Raw genomic sequence first — 19,750 nt, 5'->3', positions numbered from 1 at the left:
ACCCTGTGCCATATGCAGCATTTTCTTCTGAGCTTTGTGTCTTATGCATCCTCCTCTTCTGTACTCTGTGCCACATGCAACCTTCTCCTTTGACCCGTGTCTTATATCAGCCTCGTCATGGTGCTTAGGTCACATTCCACCACACAGTATTGTTCTCTTCTTTCCTCCATCAATTCATCTCTCTGTCCCAGGTGCGTCTCTGGCCCCGGCAGATATAATTCCTTTTGTCTCCTTTTCCTCTGATTTATGGTGACGGGAGGAATTGCAAGATCGTGGCATCTCTCTGATATTTTCTTTTTTTTTCTTAACTGGCCTTACCGTAAACATCTTTATCATTGTCTCCTGCCAAAACTGCCCATATTTTAACTATTTTCGGTCCCACCGCTCATTCATGTTTCCATAAAAGGGGAATTCATCCAGCACAAATGCCTGCATTCTCCAGGAGGGGTAACTATGGTGGAGTATGGGTCAGCACTGTTCCACTGAATTAATGGACGGGACCTTGAGCATCTTTCATGGGGAGTAGCAGGAAAACCAAGGCACATACAAAGCAAAAGCACCTTTATCCTGTTTATGTTTGGCTATTTAATACCCAAATGTCAGTGATTATGCCCCATACAGGGCCACTAACCCAACATATGCTACTAGTATATGTGTAATTCCCCAGTGGTTGAACTTGACGGACATGTCCTTTTTCAATCTGAGATAATGAGGCAAATGTCCACATTAGGGATATCCAGCCCTGATTCTTGCACCGCTCCCATTCAATTGAGATGCCAGTGGACAAGGTCAATACTTCCCCCAAGTGTTCAGTGCTAAGGTAAGGGGGCAGCTATAGAAAATTGACATTTGAATGGCAGGAAGTAAAATTGTGATTACTGTTTATGTCCATCTTGGGGAGATTTTTCCATCACTTTTGGTTAGTGAAGAAAGCTGTGACATATTTCCAGCCAAACCAAAAGCTCTTTTTCATTGGAGTAAGAAAGGGGTAGAACTTGAAAATGCTTTTATCGATGTCTATATCTTTTTACTGGTGACAACTCACCGTACACATTAAATGTCACTAAAGCTTTGTTCATCTATAGTTGTTCACAGGGTTGAAGCTGTGTGTGCTAGCTACATGATGCCACACCACTGCTGTAGGAACACTATAGGTAGTGCATGCAAGGTTGTCTTGCTGTCACCAGATTCGGATACCCCAATTAACCCAGCCCTGGCCAGAGTTAGGATATAACTAGGTAACCTACTACCCCACATTTATTTACAGAGCATTAATTTACTGATGGTTTGCAAACTGGATGCGCCTGCTTTGGCAATTTCGGTAATGGAGAATCAGCCTCCATGATGGCTTAAAGCTTTATGTCTCCTACTTGCCCTCATGCTCTCTGACTCAGACACATTGGGGAAGCTGCTTCCTGATTTACGGGAATTCCACTTGCATTCCATGCGTGGCTGGCAAGTTATCAGCAGGTTGCGCTGGTTAGACTGGAATGCGTTGGAAGAGATGGATGCTTCCATTCAGCTATCCAGATGCTGCTAAAAATAAAAGAAAAATGGAGAGGGAGTGCTGTCACCTAGGCCGGATGCCGACTGACGCACTGGCGTAGCAAAAGCCACATCATAAACTATGTAGTGGCCTTTGAAGACCGACCTCTGACAACATCTGTCTTTGAAGCTCCGCCATTTTTCAAGATTGCGTGTGTGTTCATGATTCATAATAAACCTATAGATGTGGCTGGTTTGTAATAAAGAATTAAGTCGGATCACAAAATATGCTTAAGGGCTTGAAACTGGAAGACCCATCTGCAAAGGTGTAGGCCCTGATGGATCCAAGAAAACATACATGATGACGTATGAGGGCCAAATATAAAAATAATTATTGCTAACCTGCTCAAATGGGTTCATGAGGCTTTTATATAAACATACCTTTAAATCAAGTACATGCAAACTCAATCATTAAATCTTATAAAGATTTAAATATTTTGATCCTTTAAAACCTGCAGATCATATAAAAGAACATCTGCTGAAATATTTGGGATCAGTAACAAAGCCTGACCCACCTGGACCCTGAAGTAAGCCCTACACAATCTGCTCCAAACTTCATGTCGGATTTACTAAACACTTTTTTTTTTAGCTCTGTGTACACAAAGGAAAATGGCAGAGCTGATGTCCAAATTGCTATCAGCAATGTCACTGCCTTAAATGAGCCACAATGGGCAAAATTAAGGTTGACAAAGCACAAGGACCCGATGGATTACATCCATGTGTCCTCAAAGAGCTGAGCTCAGTTATTTCAAAGCCATTGTTTGTAATTTGTAGGGACTTTAATCACTGGCATAGTACCAGTCTTCAAAAAGGGAGCAAAGTCATTACCAAATAACTACAGAACAGTAAGTTTAACATCCCATAGTTGGAAAGGTCCTAGAGAGTTTGATAAAGAAACACATGAAAGAGTTTCTGCTAGAAATTAATATAAGTGGTAGCATGGATTAAAGAACAAAACGAGTAATATCCTTTACCTTTGTAATTCCACCTCTAGCAAAATTTACCTGATCCATCAACTCCTTTGTCCGAAATCTTCAGACATCATAACGACATTTCTGCGTCTAGTCCCATTCAAACTCCTACAGACATTAGACCAGCCTTTCTCAACCTTTCAATCTATGATGAACCTTTAAAATCATATTCAGGTGTCAGGAAAGCCCTACTATAGACTATAAATGGGAGAAATTTGCATTGGTTGCCAGTGGGAAGAATCCTCCCTATACAATATAATAGTAACAATGCAATCGTTACAGACAGGTCCTTCATTTCATGCAGCTGGCTCTGCCAAGTGGTGTAGGCATCATCTAATAGGAGATCAATCAGAAACCCCTGTCAACCTCTCGAAGAGCCGGGATGAGAATGGCTGCCTTAGACAGTATGTCTCTCTTTTCAGGCACCATATCCTCTCCTCTATTCTAGTTACAGGAAGTGTTCTTTACACCTGTGCCATTTGAATGACAGGTACATACGAATTCGCTTGGTGGACACTTCAGCATGCGTGAGATTGCATCCCACTGTAGGAAAAAGGCCCTTGTGTGCATGTCCAAGGAGCAGCCCAAAGTCAGGTATCACGTCACGTATCCCAGGAGGCTCTGCACTCCCATTTAGTCTTTACCACCATCCAAGGACTCCAGAACAATGGTTTATCGGCACTTGTCACGCAGACACTGGTTGTCACAGAACAATGACATACTGACCATTGCGGTCAGAGAAGAATGGCACACAGACATTGCGGTCATGGAACAATAACACACTGACTCTTGGCAACTCAAAATTTTAGCATACTCTCACATGTGGTAAAAAGAAAACAAAATAACATGTTAGCTTTTGTGGTCCCACAACAATTATACAAAGACACTTTTGGTCCCAGAAGAATGGCACAGTGGCACGTGGTCGGTGGACAAATAAACATTGACACTTGTGGTCTCAGAACAATGGCACACTGTCACCTGTGGTCCCAGAACAAATAGTCATTGACACTTGTGGCCTCAGAATAATGGTACATTGACACACCAGAGCAATGACACACAGACATATGTGGTCAATGGACAATTTCACATTGACACTTGTGGCCACTGAAGGATGGCACACTGACACTTTGATCCCAGAATAAAATAAACATTGACACTTGTGGCCTCTAATGGTAATGTACTAATGGTACATTGACTAATTAATAATACCCATTATAATTAAGAGAAAAAAGGCACAAACCAAAATGTTATCCCAACTGTGAAGCATGATGGATAGAGTATAGCAGAGGCAACTTGCATCAGGAAATCGCAAAGTGGGTAATTACACAGTTACACTTGTGGCCACTGAATGATGGCACACTGACACTTTAGTCCCAGAATTAATACGCATTGACACTTCTCAGTGGTCCCAGAGCAATGGCACACTGACACATGGGGTCAGTGAACAATTAACACTTGTGTTCCCAAAACAATAGCATACTGGCACTTGTAGTCATAAAACTATGCCATGATAACACAATCGCATACAGGCATCTGGTCCCAGATCCATGGAATGCAGACACTTTGGAGTTCCAGAATAACTATACTCTGACATTTTGGGATGCCTGAAAAATAGTGAAATGCCCTTTTCCAAAGACATTTTATCAGCTGTCTCGAAACATGAAAGGTACAGTGAGGAAATGTATTCTGAGCCAAGGCTATCCCATCTCTCAGATATATGATAAGTATAAAGGAGGGGAGTCTGCGTCTGATCCTTTTACCAGACAAACAGAGGGTTAGGAGGAGTGTGCAGAATCTTCCCTTCGTGATGTACACCTAATCCTATTTCTTCTACGTAAAAGCCATTCTGCTCCAAATCTGTCTGTAATCAGTGCAGGAATTCCTATTCACTACCCCCAGCCCTGAATATCCTAGCATTTTTAACCCTTGCTGGCACAAGGAAATCCCAACATCACTAATTAATTTCTGATATTGTTTTGTACTTACCAACCTTGAGGTAGATCAACCCTGTAATATTCTAGGAAATGGCAGGACTTCTAACTGTGTAACCATTGACTAACTAATTAACTATCCATATCATCATATATATCAGTATCACAAAGAGAACCTATCTAGTGCAATGATCAATGGGCAGGTTTTCGGTAAGTAGGGAACGCAGGAAGCTGCAGAGTTGCATGACTTGATTATTGCATCAGGATTAAGTGAACCACAAGACTGAACACAAGCATAAAGTGTGATACCACTCCTTCAATTGATGCCTTGTTATGTAGTGACAATGGCAGCCTCCATAGCTCCATCATGACAGGTGCCCTCCAAAGAGGCTTGTCACCAGAATATTATATCTTTTTAAGAGAATATATGTGCATTTAATATACGGTAGGTAATGTATTTTAACTGTTAGCGCCTCCCGTTGAAAACTTGCAAAAGTCTTAAGACTTTTACCATGTGCTGTCATCTTGCATGTTGTGTCACCAGCCAAGCACTTTAGTGACACTCAATAGCAGCCTTTCTCAACATTTTTAACATGGAGGAACCCTTGAAATAACTTCTCAGGGAACCCTGGCAATATTTATAACCAATTCATGGTCAGTTCATTGGTGTCAGTTAAACTGACCTGTGAGGCACAAATTGCTCAAGGAACCCCTAGCAACTTCTGGAGGAACCCTAGTTGAGAAACAAGTATTCCCTCATGAAATGTAGGGAGTGGAGAAGTGGAGGTGGCCAGCAAAGAGGGTAAATGGACACTCAAAGTCTATTTCCAATAAGCAAGTAAGTTCAAGTGCAACTTCTATTTCCCTTTAAAAATTGGTGACCAGGCAGGCCCTTTTTGTGGAAAGGAACAGAAGATATCTCTTCTGAATTAAAACATATTTACCTGCCTGATCACTCCCTTCAATTGTCAAAATCACGCAATTCAGCGTCGGAAGCTGGGATACCCAGCTTCCCCTGCAGCTGCCGGGACTAAATGAACTTCTGTGCACACGCATGGGAGCTACGTCAACATGGACCAGCCAATTAGAATGGGCAAAGATCAAACAAGGAAAAGAATGAGGAAGAAGATGGCCGCCTGCAGGATGGAGCAGAGACAGGTGAGTATAAACAGAGTATAGTTCCACTTCAAGAAGGGCATTTCATGTTAATAAAACAATATATTATTGAAAGGAAATACACTGTAAGTAAATATTAAATATTTTATTTTACTAAACTTTTAAAGCATTTTTTAACTGTGTTTTTTTAACACAGAGGTCAGTAAAAGTTTGTCAAGAGATTATCTTTGTCTGGTAATAGTCTAAAAATCTAAAAATAATAAAGATTGTTATATTGAACAGCCTCTTTGTTTTATTAGATTATTGTCATTTTACATGGGCCTATTTTGTGGTTTTAGATCACAGACCTATTACAGTAGGATTTCCTAATGCAAGCTGCCTCTGCCATACTCTATCCAACATGCTTCACAGTTGGGATAACATTTATGTTTGTGCCATTTTTCTCTAAATATAGTGTGTATGATTATCAAAAAGTTAAAATTTTGTGTTTTTTGTTTCACTAGTAATGTGCAACATTTAGGTGGCATTTTCTAACCTTCCAGTCTGATGAGCTTTTCTTTAACTCTTTACAAGTTAACACAATTCTGTTAACCAATTGCTAGATTGATTTGAGTATCTTAAATATTTATTGGAATTTTTTACTGCTTAACATATGTTATTTGTATATTTATAAATATACCCTTCCCCCCTTCCTTATGGATCAGAATAAGAACCTCTCTGGGCTGGTAATTACTTTTTTTTATTGCTTAGGATTTTTTTAAGGGAAAGGTGCAAACTAGGTTTTCTTTTGGCGATATGGTCTTGCAAAAATATATTTATATTACCAAGAAACAATAGTTTGAATTTACAAAAGGATATTTGTTTGTAGTCATGTGACATGTCTTTTTAAAAAGGAACCCTAACCTTGTGAATTGAGCTAAAAGTAACAACGATACCCGAGTATGTGAGGAAAGAGATATTCATAGTGTCCTAAGTCTGTGTAAATCATTTGCACTGCTTGCTGGTATTTCCCCTAGACTCATGAATGAAATGTGATCATGATAAATAGAGAGGGGTGTAGGATAGGAAGACATATATTATATAACAATAGGAATATCAGTAATATATACAGTACATATCATGATACACATGGCACATTCTTAGGCGTGGGTGATGCAGGGAAAGGAATTAGGGAAATCCTACTTTGATTTTTCCAAACACTCCCCCCCATCTATGCACCACGTGCTGAATGTGGAAAGGTCCGGTATGTGACAGGTTAATACATCCCAGACAGTGGGTATAAATTTGGGGTTTGCAGATTCTCTAAACAGATTGGGTGAGCCGTGGTACACAGAATGAGGTGCGAGTCACTCTGGGTCACCTTTACCTTGACCCTACTGGGAGGTGTGACCCCTGCGGCTGTGGGTAGCACTGTGACGAATGGGAGAGGACTGGAGTCACAGCAAGGTATGTACATTATAATACGCATCATTAGATTGTATTATTATAAAAAAGCTAGGTTCTATGCAAATTGGGGCAATTTTATTTAGTTATTGTATTATGTATATATTATACCTTATTTATATTATATTTATTATATATATATATTATAGTATATAATATACCTGTTTTATAATATATATATATATATATTTTATAGTAAGCAAAAGAAAACTGGGCTGACACCAAACAGACCACAAAAGTACTGTGTGTTGTCAATTCATACAAGTAAATTAAGAGTTTTTCGTACTTTTTTGAGAAAAAAAAATTGGTAAAATTTGGCATGTTTTTCGGGGATATACTACATGTATTAATATTATTATTATTGTTATTATTAATAATTTGCCCAGACATTTTTGAATTAGCTTAACCCCTTGTTTGCATGCCCCAGGATCCTTCACTATGAAGATTGGGGACCCCTAACTGGAAGGCAGTAGCACAGATGTCTTATCTTTGTTGGTTTAAGACAGCTGGAAGCCTGGCATTGTCTCATTTAAGTTTATATTTAACACAGGCTGGACCTAAAGTGAAGTTTAAATCAGAACTTCAATTAAAAAATGCCAGCAGGGAAAATTATGTTTGCAAAAGCCAAAGGCAATGTCCCCTCTGCAATAAAAACTCACTTACCTGACTGCAATATTTTGTATACTGACCTGTGCATGTGTGCTAGATGTAGAATGCTGGTATATGCTATGCTGGGTATCCCAGCATTCTGAACTCCCTTTGTGGAACCGAAGATAAAAATAAAAAAATGCAATCAGGTAAGTTGTCCCTTCTGCAATAAAGGATGTACCTGTTCACATTTTTTATGCTTTAGTTCTACTTTAAGGCCTAATTTTTGATTAGTTAATTACAATGCGGGTGCAACCCAATATTAATGTGTGCCAAGTTTTAGTTTTCTTTACAATTCAACCCCAGCATGTGTAAGACTGGGACCCTTACTCTCTGGGAAATACAAGTGATCTTTTTGCAGCATGCCCCCCTGCTTGGCCAGAGGCAAGGCTCTTTAATTTGCAAGGAGCATGAGATTTGCAAATTGCAGGGCTTCAAGTTTGACTAAGTAGGAGTCAGATGAACCTCTGAGATGAGACCACTGCTTCCTCACAGGAAAAAAAAAAAGTCCTACTGGGCAGCATGTTGGCAGGGGACAGGCCTTTCTATTCTGGTTGTGGCTTTCAATGTTGTTTCCCAGGGATATCTGGCACATACCAGCTTCCCCTGTGGAAACAGGTGAGTATTACCAAAGTTTAGTTCTGCTTTAAGCTGAATACAACTGAGGGTTTAAATGGGCTTTATTAAGTGACTTCAAGTCTGTTGAAATCTTTATAAATTATTTTTTGCATTATGCTCCAAAGACCGATGTTTATAATATCAAGTAGGCTCTAAAGGAACAATGTTAACAGACCAGAAGTGACTTAGGACCCCCAAATTTCAGGAATTGCAAAGGCTGCTGGAGAGATAATGCTTTCCTAATTTTGTAAGTTAAAAATTTTAACAGAGGGTCAGTGTTCATTATTATATTGCTTGATAATAAATAAAAACTCCATAAACAAGCAGAGCTGAAATCAGGCTGTTGGCTATAGTATTCTGCTATTTGCACTGCATTACTTGTATTTGTGGTACTCCTCTTGACAGTTTACTGACTACTTGTGTCTCCTCACAGAGGTGGGAAATTTTTCTCCGTTGTTGGGTAGTAGTCCACATCCACGTTCCAAGAGGAGACTGGCACAGGCTGGAGGTCGGCTACGTTTAGAGGACCGAGAATGTCGCTTGAAGACACTTCTGCTTCGAGTCGGTGACCTTGGACTTGGCTACGATTCAGAAGAAACTGTCCTTTTCAAGTACTGCAGCGGAGGGTGTCCCAGATCTCGTACCAACCATGACCTGACCCTGTCGCGTCTGTTGCAGAAAAGCGACCACCCTTCTCTCTTGGATGAGAAAATATTTGGCGGACCCTGCTGTCGCCCCACACACTATGAGGACGTGGCTTTCCTGGACGATAACCATCGGTGGCATACGGTTGAGAAGCTTTCTGCTGCATCGTGCGGCTGTGTTGGGTGACTGTGCTAGGCCATAGAGATCCAGGGGCAATACAGCGATACAAAACCTATTGATGAATGTAATCTATTTAGCTGCCTCTGAAAATACAAATGGCAGGACTGCAAGAGGAGGGAAAACAAAAACAGAGTGGGAATCTGGTCCTATGGGCAGTCAAATGTCTGCAGATAAAACACAGATAATGGATTGAAACCAAAGGCATTAACATTAAAAAGTTCCCAGTCCAGGCTGAACATAACTGAATAGCCATCCAGACAGATTTGCGAAGCCACGGCTCTCCCTCTAGATCTCAGGTGTAACAGTTTAGGGAACTTTGGCTACCAGATATTTGTTCAGCACTTTGTAGACAGATACTCTTACACATGTGGCAGGCAAGGGGTCGACGTATGCCAAGTTCTTTATATTGGAAGCCTTACTAAAAATTTAACCTTCTCTTTCAGCAAATACTTAATTCTTTCTTCCCTCCTCCACTGACCTACTAAGCTGCCAGGAATAAGGAACTGAAGGCCGGTGTAAGCTCTAAGTTGGAGCTTACACAGGGTTGAAGATTGTTTTCCTGCCCTAACATTACAGCACTAGCCAATCCCCAGCACTGAGAGGATGGTGAATGGTTGATGTGTTCCCAACTACTTGGCAGCTGGTGTGATGAGGGGAGATGAGCACGTGTTATTGGGAAAGTGGGGCATTAAAGAGAACCTGCTGCACCGCTTTGCTTTAAGCACATGTCTAAGCTCTAGAACAATACCTTTTGGCCTAGGACAGAGAATGAAAGTGCCCACACACTGGTACATGTATGCGCTTCTGGTAGAACTGCATCTATTCTCCACTGTAAAAAAAAAAATGCGGTTATAAAGTGCGGGTTCCGTAAGTCTTCAAATTTCCTTTTTTTAACAAAAAATAGAAAACTATAGGTGGTCTCCCAACAGCTTAGTAAAGAATGATGCAAGACTGGTCCACGTATGAGACCAATCAATAGTACACCATTTCACCCCAATTGTAAGAGAATGAGGGCACTGGTACTACCCAATCAAATCTATGTTAAGCTGCTGGACCTTAAGCTTACCTATCTCTAGGAATGATGTTACTTGTACAGCACTATGTAAATATTTAGAAATTTATACATACTGGGTGATTAAAAAATAATATTTGCAATACAGGTTATGCAACCTGTGGCTCTCAAGCCTACCAGCTGCATCAAGTCTTGTGTGACTGGGTACTCCTACGCAGGCTTTTTGAGAAGCGGGCTGTCTAAGTCTGGGCTAATGAGTTCCTGCAGGAAATTGCTGATGTATCTCACATATGCCATACATATGCTTCACATCTTAAAAAAAAAAAAAAAAAGGACATGTCCACCCCACCTAATATTTCACAACAATTCATAATTTACATATTTACTTCTATCAGGCTGACATTATGCGGTGCTTTGCACATTCATATCACTAACTGTTCCTCGGAAACCAGAGTCTAATGTCCCTTATATAGCCCAATGACACCTTTGGAAGGAAGCCGATTACTAACCAGCTTGCTTTTGAAACATACACGCTCTATGAAGATAGTGACCTGGCTCAAATTGAAACCAGGGAGTGTTTCAAAGGAAGGCTAGGCAGCACAGTGGCTCGGAGGATAGCACTCTGGCCATTGAAACACTAGGTCCTGGGTTCGAAACCCGGCCTGGACACTATCTGCATGGAGTTAGTTCTTCCTGTGCTTGTGTGGGTTCCCTCTGGGTACTTTGGTTTCTGCCGACATCCCAAAAACATGCAGTTAGGTTAATTGGCTATCCCCAAAAAATTTACCTTAGACTGTATTAATGACATATGACTATGGCAGGGACATTAGATTGTGAGCTCCTTTGAGGGACAGCTGGTGACATGAGTATGGACTTTGTACAGCGCTGTGTATATAAATACTGCATAGTAATAATAAAAGGGTGAGATACCTTGTCTTCCATGCCATCATAAAAAATAGGATAAAATACAAAAAAAACTATATATAGATAGCTCCTGCACAACCTTGTGGTGTCCTTGTGTTTTTTTTTAGACAATGGTCATAATATTTATAGGTTGGACATGTCTTTTCTAAAGGTTCTGTCATGGATTGTTCTATGCCTCACAACTGACACAGCCTGGTTACCAGCACATAGCAGTAATTACCTGCAGGAAGGATGTCTTCCTTTACCTATCACCAAGTAATGCTTTTAGCAGTAGGGGAAAAAAAAGAAAGAAAAAATTATTTATAAATAGATAACTTATTTTATTTATTCTATTGCAGAAGAAAACAATCATCATGTATTTATATCTTTATATTTCTAAATTTGTTGCAAAATCAGCCAAATAAAAAGAATTTGAATAGTTAACTGTATTAATCTGTATTAACTGTTTAATCGCAATACTTCACACTTGTACCAATCATTGAATTGCTTCAGGTAAACATTTAATAGTGCCTTTTAGCTTGCTTGTGGATTCCTTCAAATGTCACAAACTCAAGTTTGGGTAGTAAAATAACTTGAATGCTGACTTCATATTGAACTGGTACAAGAAACCTGAAGACAAGCTAGTATGGGGAAACTATGCTCAACCCTGGTTGATGGTTGGGAGAGGGTGGTGATAGAAGGTGACAAAGCTTGGAGTGGGTGAAACCAGTGTGATAATGTTCACCGATAGTTGTACAAACAAGAAAGAGAAGGAACAGTGACAAAAGGTCTGCAGAAGTGAAAGTTTTAAAGAGTTGTTAACTTGGAGAATGAAAAGACTACAAAAATATATACATTACTGTACACATTTCAAACTGGTAAACCAAAGTGTATCGATCTGATCATTAGAAAGAAGTGAACCTAAGCAAAGGTTGCTAACAGACTCAACACTATTCATAGAATTGCTTCTCCTGGGCAACCAAGAGCCCTAGAACCCCCCCAGCTCCAAAAGGAAACAAAGATTTTGATGGCCTTTGAATGTATGTACCTTAAGGGTCATGAGCTATTTCAGATTCATTATAGTTGCACATTATATTATAATCACTATTATAATGCGTTACTGTACAGTGAAAAGGGTTAGAGGTACAAGAGTTTAGAGAGGCGAAAGGCACATGTGTATCACCAAAAGCAACCAATCATCATCTTTTGGTCTACATAGACCTGACATTTTGCCATATTGCTGTTTGTACAATAGGGTCGGTTAACTAAAGAAATGGAGAACCTGCATAGGACAATGAATATGTGTTCAGGGGCAGGCTAATTGAGAGAACACATTTTTGAGCAGTATAGGGGTAGAGAGCAGAGGCAAGGTGGGTAATATATGTTCACAGACTTTCAGACAGATTAATGGTTGGTATTGAACAAAGCGGAAAGCGTTTCCACCGGCTGATGTGGTTGGTAGGGCTAATTCCCTGAATAATAAAACTGGGCATAGTACACTATGGGTGAAAAAAAAAAAAAAAAGATAGCATTGAAAATGCAAAAAGAAGACTTTAGCAGAATTAAAGGCATGCTGATTGCATAGAAGGTAGGTGTGTTTCATAGATTTTTTAAAGGAGTATAATTCATCCTTAATGATTACCGATTTCATTTTACCCCCCAACCACCAACACCCCGAGGGGTAACTCAGCTTTGCCAGCAAGTCTTTAGGATTTCCAGCTGTTTCAGATCAGACAACCTTATTACAGAATTCTAAAATACCAAAAACTAAATTAAATATGAACTGGAGTGGTAAAGCGATCACGCTTTCGTCAGTCATAGGAAGTGAATTCTTCACAAGCAGCACATGGTCTGTCATGGGTCGCTCCTGTCCGGTGGTCAGGGACTGATCCAGTAGGTCTGTATGGTAATTGAAGTATCAAGTCAAACATTGCAGTCATCACTTGGCACAAAGTCCTTCTCTCACCCCATGGAGTGAATCAACTGGCAGGCAGATTTCTGCAAATGACAGAGATGCGCCGACCTCTTTCCACATGTTCGCCATTGAAGAAAGATTCTTCATCACGTAGGATTTCATGAGTAAAGTCATAGCGGGCGGTACCACTGACAGTAAACAAGACAAGCAAGAATTAAAAAAAAAAAACAAATCTGCACAATTGACCAGTCTTTTTTCCATAAAGAGTACATGCTGTAGTCTGGGTTCTACAACCAGTGATCCATGCAGTCTGTGGGGCTTTTTTTTGTGGCTTGCTAGGTCCCTGTATAAGCCTATGCAGAGTGGCCTGAGGGGTGCCAAGTGCCAGAAGGCTATAAACTTGTATAGCACCATCCGTCAGGCAGTGTCTCCTATCCAATAGGTATAGCCTAGTCCCAGAAATATGGAACATCTCGGAATATGTGTTCAGGTATCACCTGAACAGCTATAAAAAGGAAATGTATTGCTAATAACTGCTACGACTGACACGAATGAAAGTGATATTATTATTATCTAGAATTTATATAGCGCCAACCTATTACGCAGCGCTGTACAAAGTCCATAGTCATGTCACTAGCTGTCCCTCAAAGGCGCTCACAATCTAATGTCCTTACCATAGTCATATGTCATTAACACTAAGGCACCTGGCATAGTGAAGACAGAATCTACACCAAGACGTTTGGCCAGTTGCCTGCAAATTTTAGGAGATTATGGCACCTAGAAATGACTACTAACTAGTGCTCCTCTTTCTGCTTCCCGACACAAATTCACTTTAAACTTTAATGAGCAACAAAATGTCCAGAGTTGGTCAGTTAACCGTTTTCTTTGCTGCCACAAATAAGCTGCGTCTATAAAATATTGTAAAAATATTTATGCAACCCAAAAGCATTGTGTAAACTACTAAAGGACATGATGGATACTAGGATCTTGTACAAGAATAATTATACAAAAAGGATCAAATAACCAAATAACTTTTTTTTACATTTATCATATCTATAAGGCGCACATTCTACAACTTAAAGAAAATCCTTTACAGGTGACATCTATTAAGGTGACATTATTTATTATTGTTGTAAGAAAACTTTTGTTTTAAGTACGCATGGATCTCCACTTACCTGATTATATACAAGGAGCGCCTGGGCAACAACAGGTCTACTCGTTCCTCAGGATTATTGACACACACCAGTCTCATGACACTGCTAGAGAGCAGACATATCCCGGCGATGGTGCTGCCACAAAACTACAGAGAAAGAGAAGTCATTATCACTGCTGGAAAAGTTCATGGCACATTCAGTAACCCCAATATAATATTATAACTCTAAAGTGTACACAGGGCAAAGAATGTGGGACGGAACCAATGTAAGTCACCTTACCTTGACACTGTCCACATGAGGTTTGATATAGCCATCTTTCTGGAGGTCCAGGACATGGACGAGGGACAGCTGCGCCTCTCCGGGTGGGAAAGCCTTCTCTCTTACCCTTTGCAACACTGCTGAGCAGCCCGGCGACCAGTGCAGGCGTTCTATCTCACGGAAGCCATGGATTGCCTGAAAGGAGAAACAGAAGAATAAAGTCTGTGAATCGTTGCTGTGTACTCATTTGTGACAACTTTACACTGATACCCTTCCAAAAATGTGTATCGATTGGCTATCCCTCTTAAGTAATAGTGGTCAGTGGCCCTCCTGATTCAGCACTAATGGTTGTCAGACCCCGCCCAAGTAGTCAGCGCCCCTCTCTCAGCACTAATGGTTGTCAGACCTCCTCCCTCTTCCATAGAGGTAGTCAGCGACCCCCTCCCTCCTCTGTAGAGGTAGTCAGCGCCCCTCCCCCAGCACTAATGGTTGTCAGACCTAGCCCTTTAATTGAGAAGTAGTAAGTGCCCCTCTCGCAGCACTAATGGTTGTCAGACCTCCTCCGGAGAGGTAGTCAGCGACCCCTCCCTCCTCCAGAGAGGTAGTTAGTGCCCCCCTCTCTCAGCACTAATGGTTGTCAAAACCCCCTCCAACTTCCAATAGAAGTAGTCAGTGCCCCCCCCCCCTCCCCCTCCCGTTCTAATGGTTGTCAGACCCCTCCCTCCTTGGCAATATTAGTCACTGCCACCTCCTCCCCTTTCCGGGCCTCACATCATCCCAGTGGCCGCTCTCGTAGCGCCTCTTCCTCAGCAGGGGCTCCAGCTCCCCGCACAATGCCGCCTCTTCCTCCCCGGTGATGAAGTCGGGCTGCAGGTGTAGGCCGGGGGTCAGACGGGACAACGTGGCGGTGCACGATGGTAGCACGTGGCTCTCCGGTAGCGCCCCCGCATGGCATAGGCGGCCCGGGCTATTCAGCAAACCGAACAGAGCTCCCGGGCCCCGCGGCCTGCACATATAGCGGAGCCAAATCCCCATGTTACCAAGGCAACGGAGACCACTGGGCGCCGCCATCTTGTCCCCGCGCTGTGCATTCTGGGAGTCTAATAGGACAACTGGGTGATGTCTGTCACCTGCACTGCAGACTTTGCAGCTTCAGCATAAAGTCATAAAAACGTGAACACAAACATGCAATACACTGCCTTTATATAAACAAATTATAAATATACAAAATACGACAACCAAAAAGAAAAAAAAGGAAATGAATACCAAACACCAGTATCACCCCAAAGACAAATATATATATATATATATATATATATATATATATATATATAAATAATAAAACTATAAATGCCAGTAGCAGGTCAGATAAACCTAAAGATCAATGGTGCTATCAATCTTTCATGCTAGATTTTCACCCAAGACAACCACAATCGTCATGGGCGACAAAAATATGGCGTCTGTACATAGCTCCATTACACCTAAGGCGTTACACAAGTCAGGTGATCCTCGATACGAACAATCTGGGTCATCTCGGGTGAGAATCTGATCGGAGGTCACCCGTCATTCATTGATCTGGCCTGATAGAACAATAAACGACCGGCAGTAAACGAGCGCAATACAAGTGAAGAGAGAGCACAGTGGGGTTCCGCTTGTTCGTTCTTCACCTTCCCTCTCCATAGAACAGAATAGCGATGTGTGTGCACAGCACTCGTTCATTCTTCTATCACTATTTTGTCACTGAAAACGATCTTGAAAGATCGTTTCAAGTGACAATAATCAAACATATGTGCGCTGCCCTACTATTGGGCACTGCAGCTCAATAGTGACGGGGCAATAGAGCATGTGATGGGGTAAACTAGCGCTAATGCAAGCTGTTGCCTTGACCCAAAGGTAGGGAGGAGGGTGGAAGCCAATGGCCATCTGGACTTTTTTTTTTTTGATATATGTTAACAAAAATGACGATTATAAAACATACAGCTCTGTGATAAAAGGCTGGGACCTCCTTCTTTATATGTAATTATTATTATATCACCAACATATTACACAGTGCTGTACAATAAATAGTGGTTGTAAATGACAGACAGAGACATAGGAGTACAAGAGAACTCTGCCCAAAAAGCACTTACACCCTAAGCCATAAGGAAAGTAGCACATCTAAGACTATAATGGCTGTGTGCACCAGGCCTTATAAATATAGCAGAGCCCTGAGGCAGATTAATGAGGTGCACCTGACCTACTTAGGGCAATTAGGACAATAGAGGGCAATTAGGAGTATTTGTTATATACCACATGACCTGCAGAAGGAATAGTTTAAACAAATTCAGTCTATTGTAGTTTTATGCTGGCATTAACTTGTGTGTGCTAGAGCAAAGCAGTTACCATTTTTTAGTAGATTCCAAGAGCTTACAATCAACAAAACGGTAAGGATTGGGCTTTAGTACAATTTGTATATAACATGGTGACTGTATATGAATGTGTATATTTATGTACAGCGCTGTGTAATATGTTGGCGCTATATAAATCCTGTTTAATAATAATAATAATATATTTATTATTTACCAGGATTTATATAGTGCCAACATATTACACAGCGCTGTACATTAAGTAGGGGTTATGAATGTCAGATATAGACAGTGGCACAGGAGGAGGAGAGGACCTTGCCCAGAAGAGCTTACAATCCAACATATAGTATTATTGTTTTTTTTCCATGTAAAGAGCCCTAAAAAGACCATTTTTTTTTCTTTTTTTACCACTGGGGAACCTAAAATGCCCATGTAATGGTCCAGTACATGCTGCAATAGAAGCACAAACAGAATGAAAGACGAGTATTAAGAGTCTGCAACCAACCTGCAGTATGGCTTTGATTTTTTTTTTTTCAAACTTTGCCCATGGCTGATTTTATTACTGATAGCAACTTTCTAGGATTGCTAAACTAGAATGCTTCCCTTTTGGCCAAAATAATCCCACAATTTCTTGCATCAGTAAATCAACTCTCAGCTGACCATCAAGGGAATGATTCTAGAGAAACACACAAGTATCTTCTTTGCTCCCCTAACATCAAAGAGCAGCACAACTTTTTTTGGGGGCGTCCAGCAGTTCATATTTATCAGGGGTGTCAAACTCCAATACACAGAGGGCCAATATTAAAATCTTCAAGTCGGGGGCCAAACTTGAAAATTTTTGAAAAAATTGAGGAAGTTTACTACTTCATCCATAACTAACAAAAACAAACCCTTCTACATACGCTTTAGGAAAAGACTAATTTCAATCTATCTATGCAGGCTGTATGTTTATCCTCTCACATCACAAGTTTGTCTGACACTAAATATTACACTATGCAGTCTCCAATGGATTGAAACAAACACAATGCCCCTGGTAGTCATGTGATCATTGCCTAGGCTTTGTGTTACATGATGGGTGTACAGGATAAATGTCTATGTATTGAGGGCCAAATTTGGCACCCCTGCTATACATCTATATATGTGTCTGTGCATATCACAGGTGCTCATAACTAGGGTATTGAATAGGTAAATCCATGTCCCCTACAATACAAATTCTATTGCTCTTATAGGCATATCAGTTTATCTGCCGATGTGCAGTTGTAGGGGTTACATATCCAAGAGTAGGTGAATAAATTTGTTCAAACTTCTATTCGTTGGACTTGTGATACAACATGGCTATTACTGATTTGGTCACTTTTTAAAGCTGAGAAAGTCTCCCAGATGGTGATGAGCATTTGATAGAAATCACCTGACAAATCATTTTTCGTATAACTGTATTCCTCTGCTAATTACTGTCATGGTATACGAAGAGTATTGAACCTCCATTGGAACACTTTGGCATAGTCCAAAAGAAATAAAACTGGTGCTACAGCTGTCCTTTTACAACGGCACAAGATCCCATAGGTATTAAGTGGCTATATCTAAAGGAATAGATACAAGGTCTGGGATTGGGGATGTTATAGTACAGCGCTGTGTAATATGTTGGTGCTATATAAATCCTTTTTAATATTAACAATGATTGGTAAAGAGAAAATTACAGTAACAAGAGACACCTGAGCATTTCATAAACTGGCAATAGAGGTTGTAGTGTGAAGACTTGTTTGAAATTGGCCTGAGAATATTTTAAATGGGAGACAATTGATCAATTTGGGAAGGGAATTAATCATGAATAGATTCTGCTACACCCCCTGCACTTCACCCCCTGCATTTTTTTTGAGTGGCCCACAGATCCCTCACTATTTCTCTATAACCCTGATATAACCTTGATCTCTATCAGTACAGAGATGGATTAAAGTGAAATGGGGTATGGGAACCTAGTGGGTATGGTCTCCATTCTCTCGGACATTTATGGTTGCAATAGGTCCAGAAGAAGCCTCCCTATGTGCATTGTCTACACATATACAGCCCCATATTGTCTACAAGTCCATCTTCCCTTGCAAAGGTGCACATCTCTAATCAAATGCACTATTTATCTAGTTTCCTGCAGAACCATGACAGTTGTAGCTGGCACTCCTGGACATCCACCAGTGCCAAGGGTTGCCTTGTGGATCATCTGGCTCTGCTCACGTAATGTGGTCCAAGCCTATAGGTCTGCCATCTACAAGCATGTCCCCAGTCTCCAACAACACTCCAAACATGGTGACAGTCTGTAGCATACCTGTAGCCTTTGACCATCTCATGCTGCATGTGTGTAGTCTTTGTGTAGCATTGTATTCACTGAATAATATGTGCTACTCATTGGTGATGAGGCAGAATTGTGAAAGATCATTTGCTCAATCACACTCCTGTAAATCTGTCTTATAGAAGCTCATATTAGGAGCAAGGTGAATGGGGAAAAAACAAAAACTCAGATAAATCACCCATTTATTCATATCTAGCTTGTGAACCAAACAATTCATACAGCTTGTACTGTGCCATGATGTATGCTGCATACTCCAGCTGACCACTAGGCGGTGACAGAGTCCTTGTTGGTGTCTGCATGCATGAAGCTGTGTGCTTAGGGAAATCTAATCATTTACTGTGTATTTGTGCACACTTGTAATGTGTACTTGTTTCTTTGTTATACCGAATACACGACAATAAAATATTTAAATATGATATGTATAGTCGACCTTGTAACAACAGATCTTTACTAAAGCTTACACCTGGATGTTGGCGCACTCAGGAGCTGGGTGACTGTAATATGATGGTACAGGGGTAATAGGACACTCAGGAGCTGGGTGACTGTAATATGATGGTGGTACAGGGGTAATAACACACTCAGGAGCTGGGTGACACTGATATGATTTTACAAGAGTAATAAGACACTAGGAGCTGGGTGACTGTAATATGTTACGGGGGTAATAAGACACTCAGGAGGTGGGTGACTGTAATATGATGTTACAGGGGTAATAAGACACTCAGGAG

At 40.8% G+C, this 19,750-nt stretch overlaps 2 protein-coding genes across 2 annotated transcripts in view; one reads left to right on the top strand and one right to left on the bottom strand.

Annotated features, from left to right (window-relative positions):
* Positions 1-11,329: 11,329 nt before the first annotated feature.
* On the bottom strand, positions 11,330-15,438 carry ALKBH7 (alkB homolog 7). Its single transcript, XM_072399460.1, has 4 exons — positions 15,111-15,438; positions 14,361-14,534; positions 14,103-14,227; positions 11,330-13,115 (listed from the first exon to the last, which is right to left on the bottom strand). The coding sequence occupies exons 1-4, from the start codon at positions 15,408-15,410 to the stop codon at positions 12,992-12,994; spliced, it is 723 nt and encodes a 240-aa protein (XP_072255561.1). The 5' UTR covers positions 15,411-15,438; the 3' UTR covers positions 11,330-12,991.
* Positions 15,439-16,637: 1,199 nt separating this feature from the next.
* LOC140324926 (uncharacterized) overlaps positions 16,638-19,750 on the top strand; it is a 12,328-nt gene continuing 9,215 nt past the window's right edge. The window contains exon 1 of the mRNA XM_072403047.1: positions 16,638-16,762. The gene's annotated coding sequence lies outside the window, so the exon portion shown is untranslated. The remainder of the gene's footprint in view (positions 16,763-19,750) is intronic.

Source organism: Pyxicephalus adspersus, chromosome 2, assembly GCF_032062135.1.
Source record: "Pyxicephalus adspersus chromosome 2, UCB_Pads_2.0, whole genome shotgun sequence".
Classification (NCBI taxonomy): Eukaryota; Metazoa; Chordata; class Amphibia; order Anura; family Pyxicephalidae; genus Pyxicephalus; species Pyxicephalus adspersus.
The sequence above is the reverse complement of the archived record's forward strand: the minus strand, read 5'-3'. Positions and strand labels throughout refer to the sequence as shown.

Coding starts and splice junctions, on each gene's coding strand:
- ALKBH7 (XM_072399460.1), bottom strand. CDS start 15,410: ATGGCGGCGCCCAGTGGTCTCCGTTGCCTTGGTAACATGGGGATTTGG. Junction 14,228..14,360: donor CTCATGTGGACAGTGTCAAG/GTAAGGTGACTT, acceptor CTTTCTCTGTAG/TTTTGTGGCAGCACCATCGC. Junction 13,116..14,102: donor CGCTCCTTGTATATAATCAG/GTAAGTGGAGAT, acceptor GTTTACTGTCAG/TGGTACCGCCCGCTATGACT.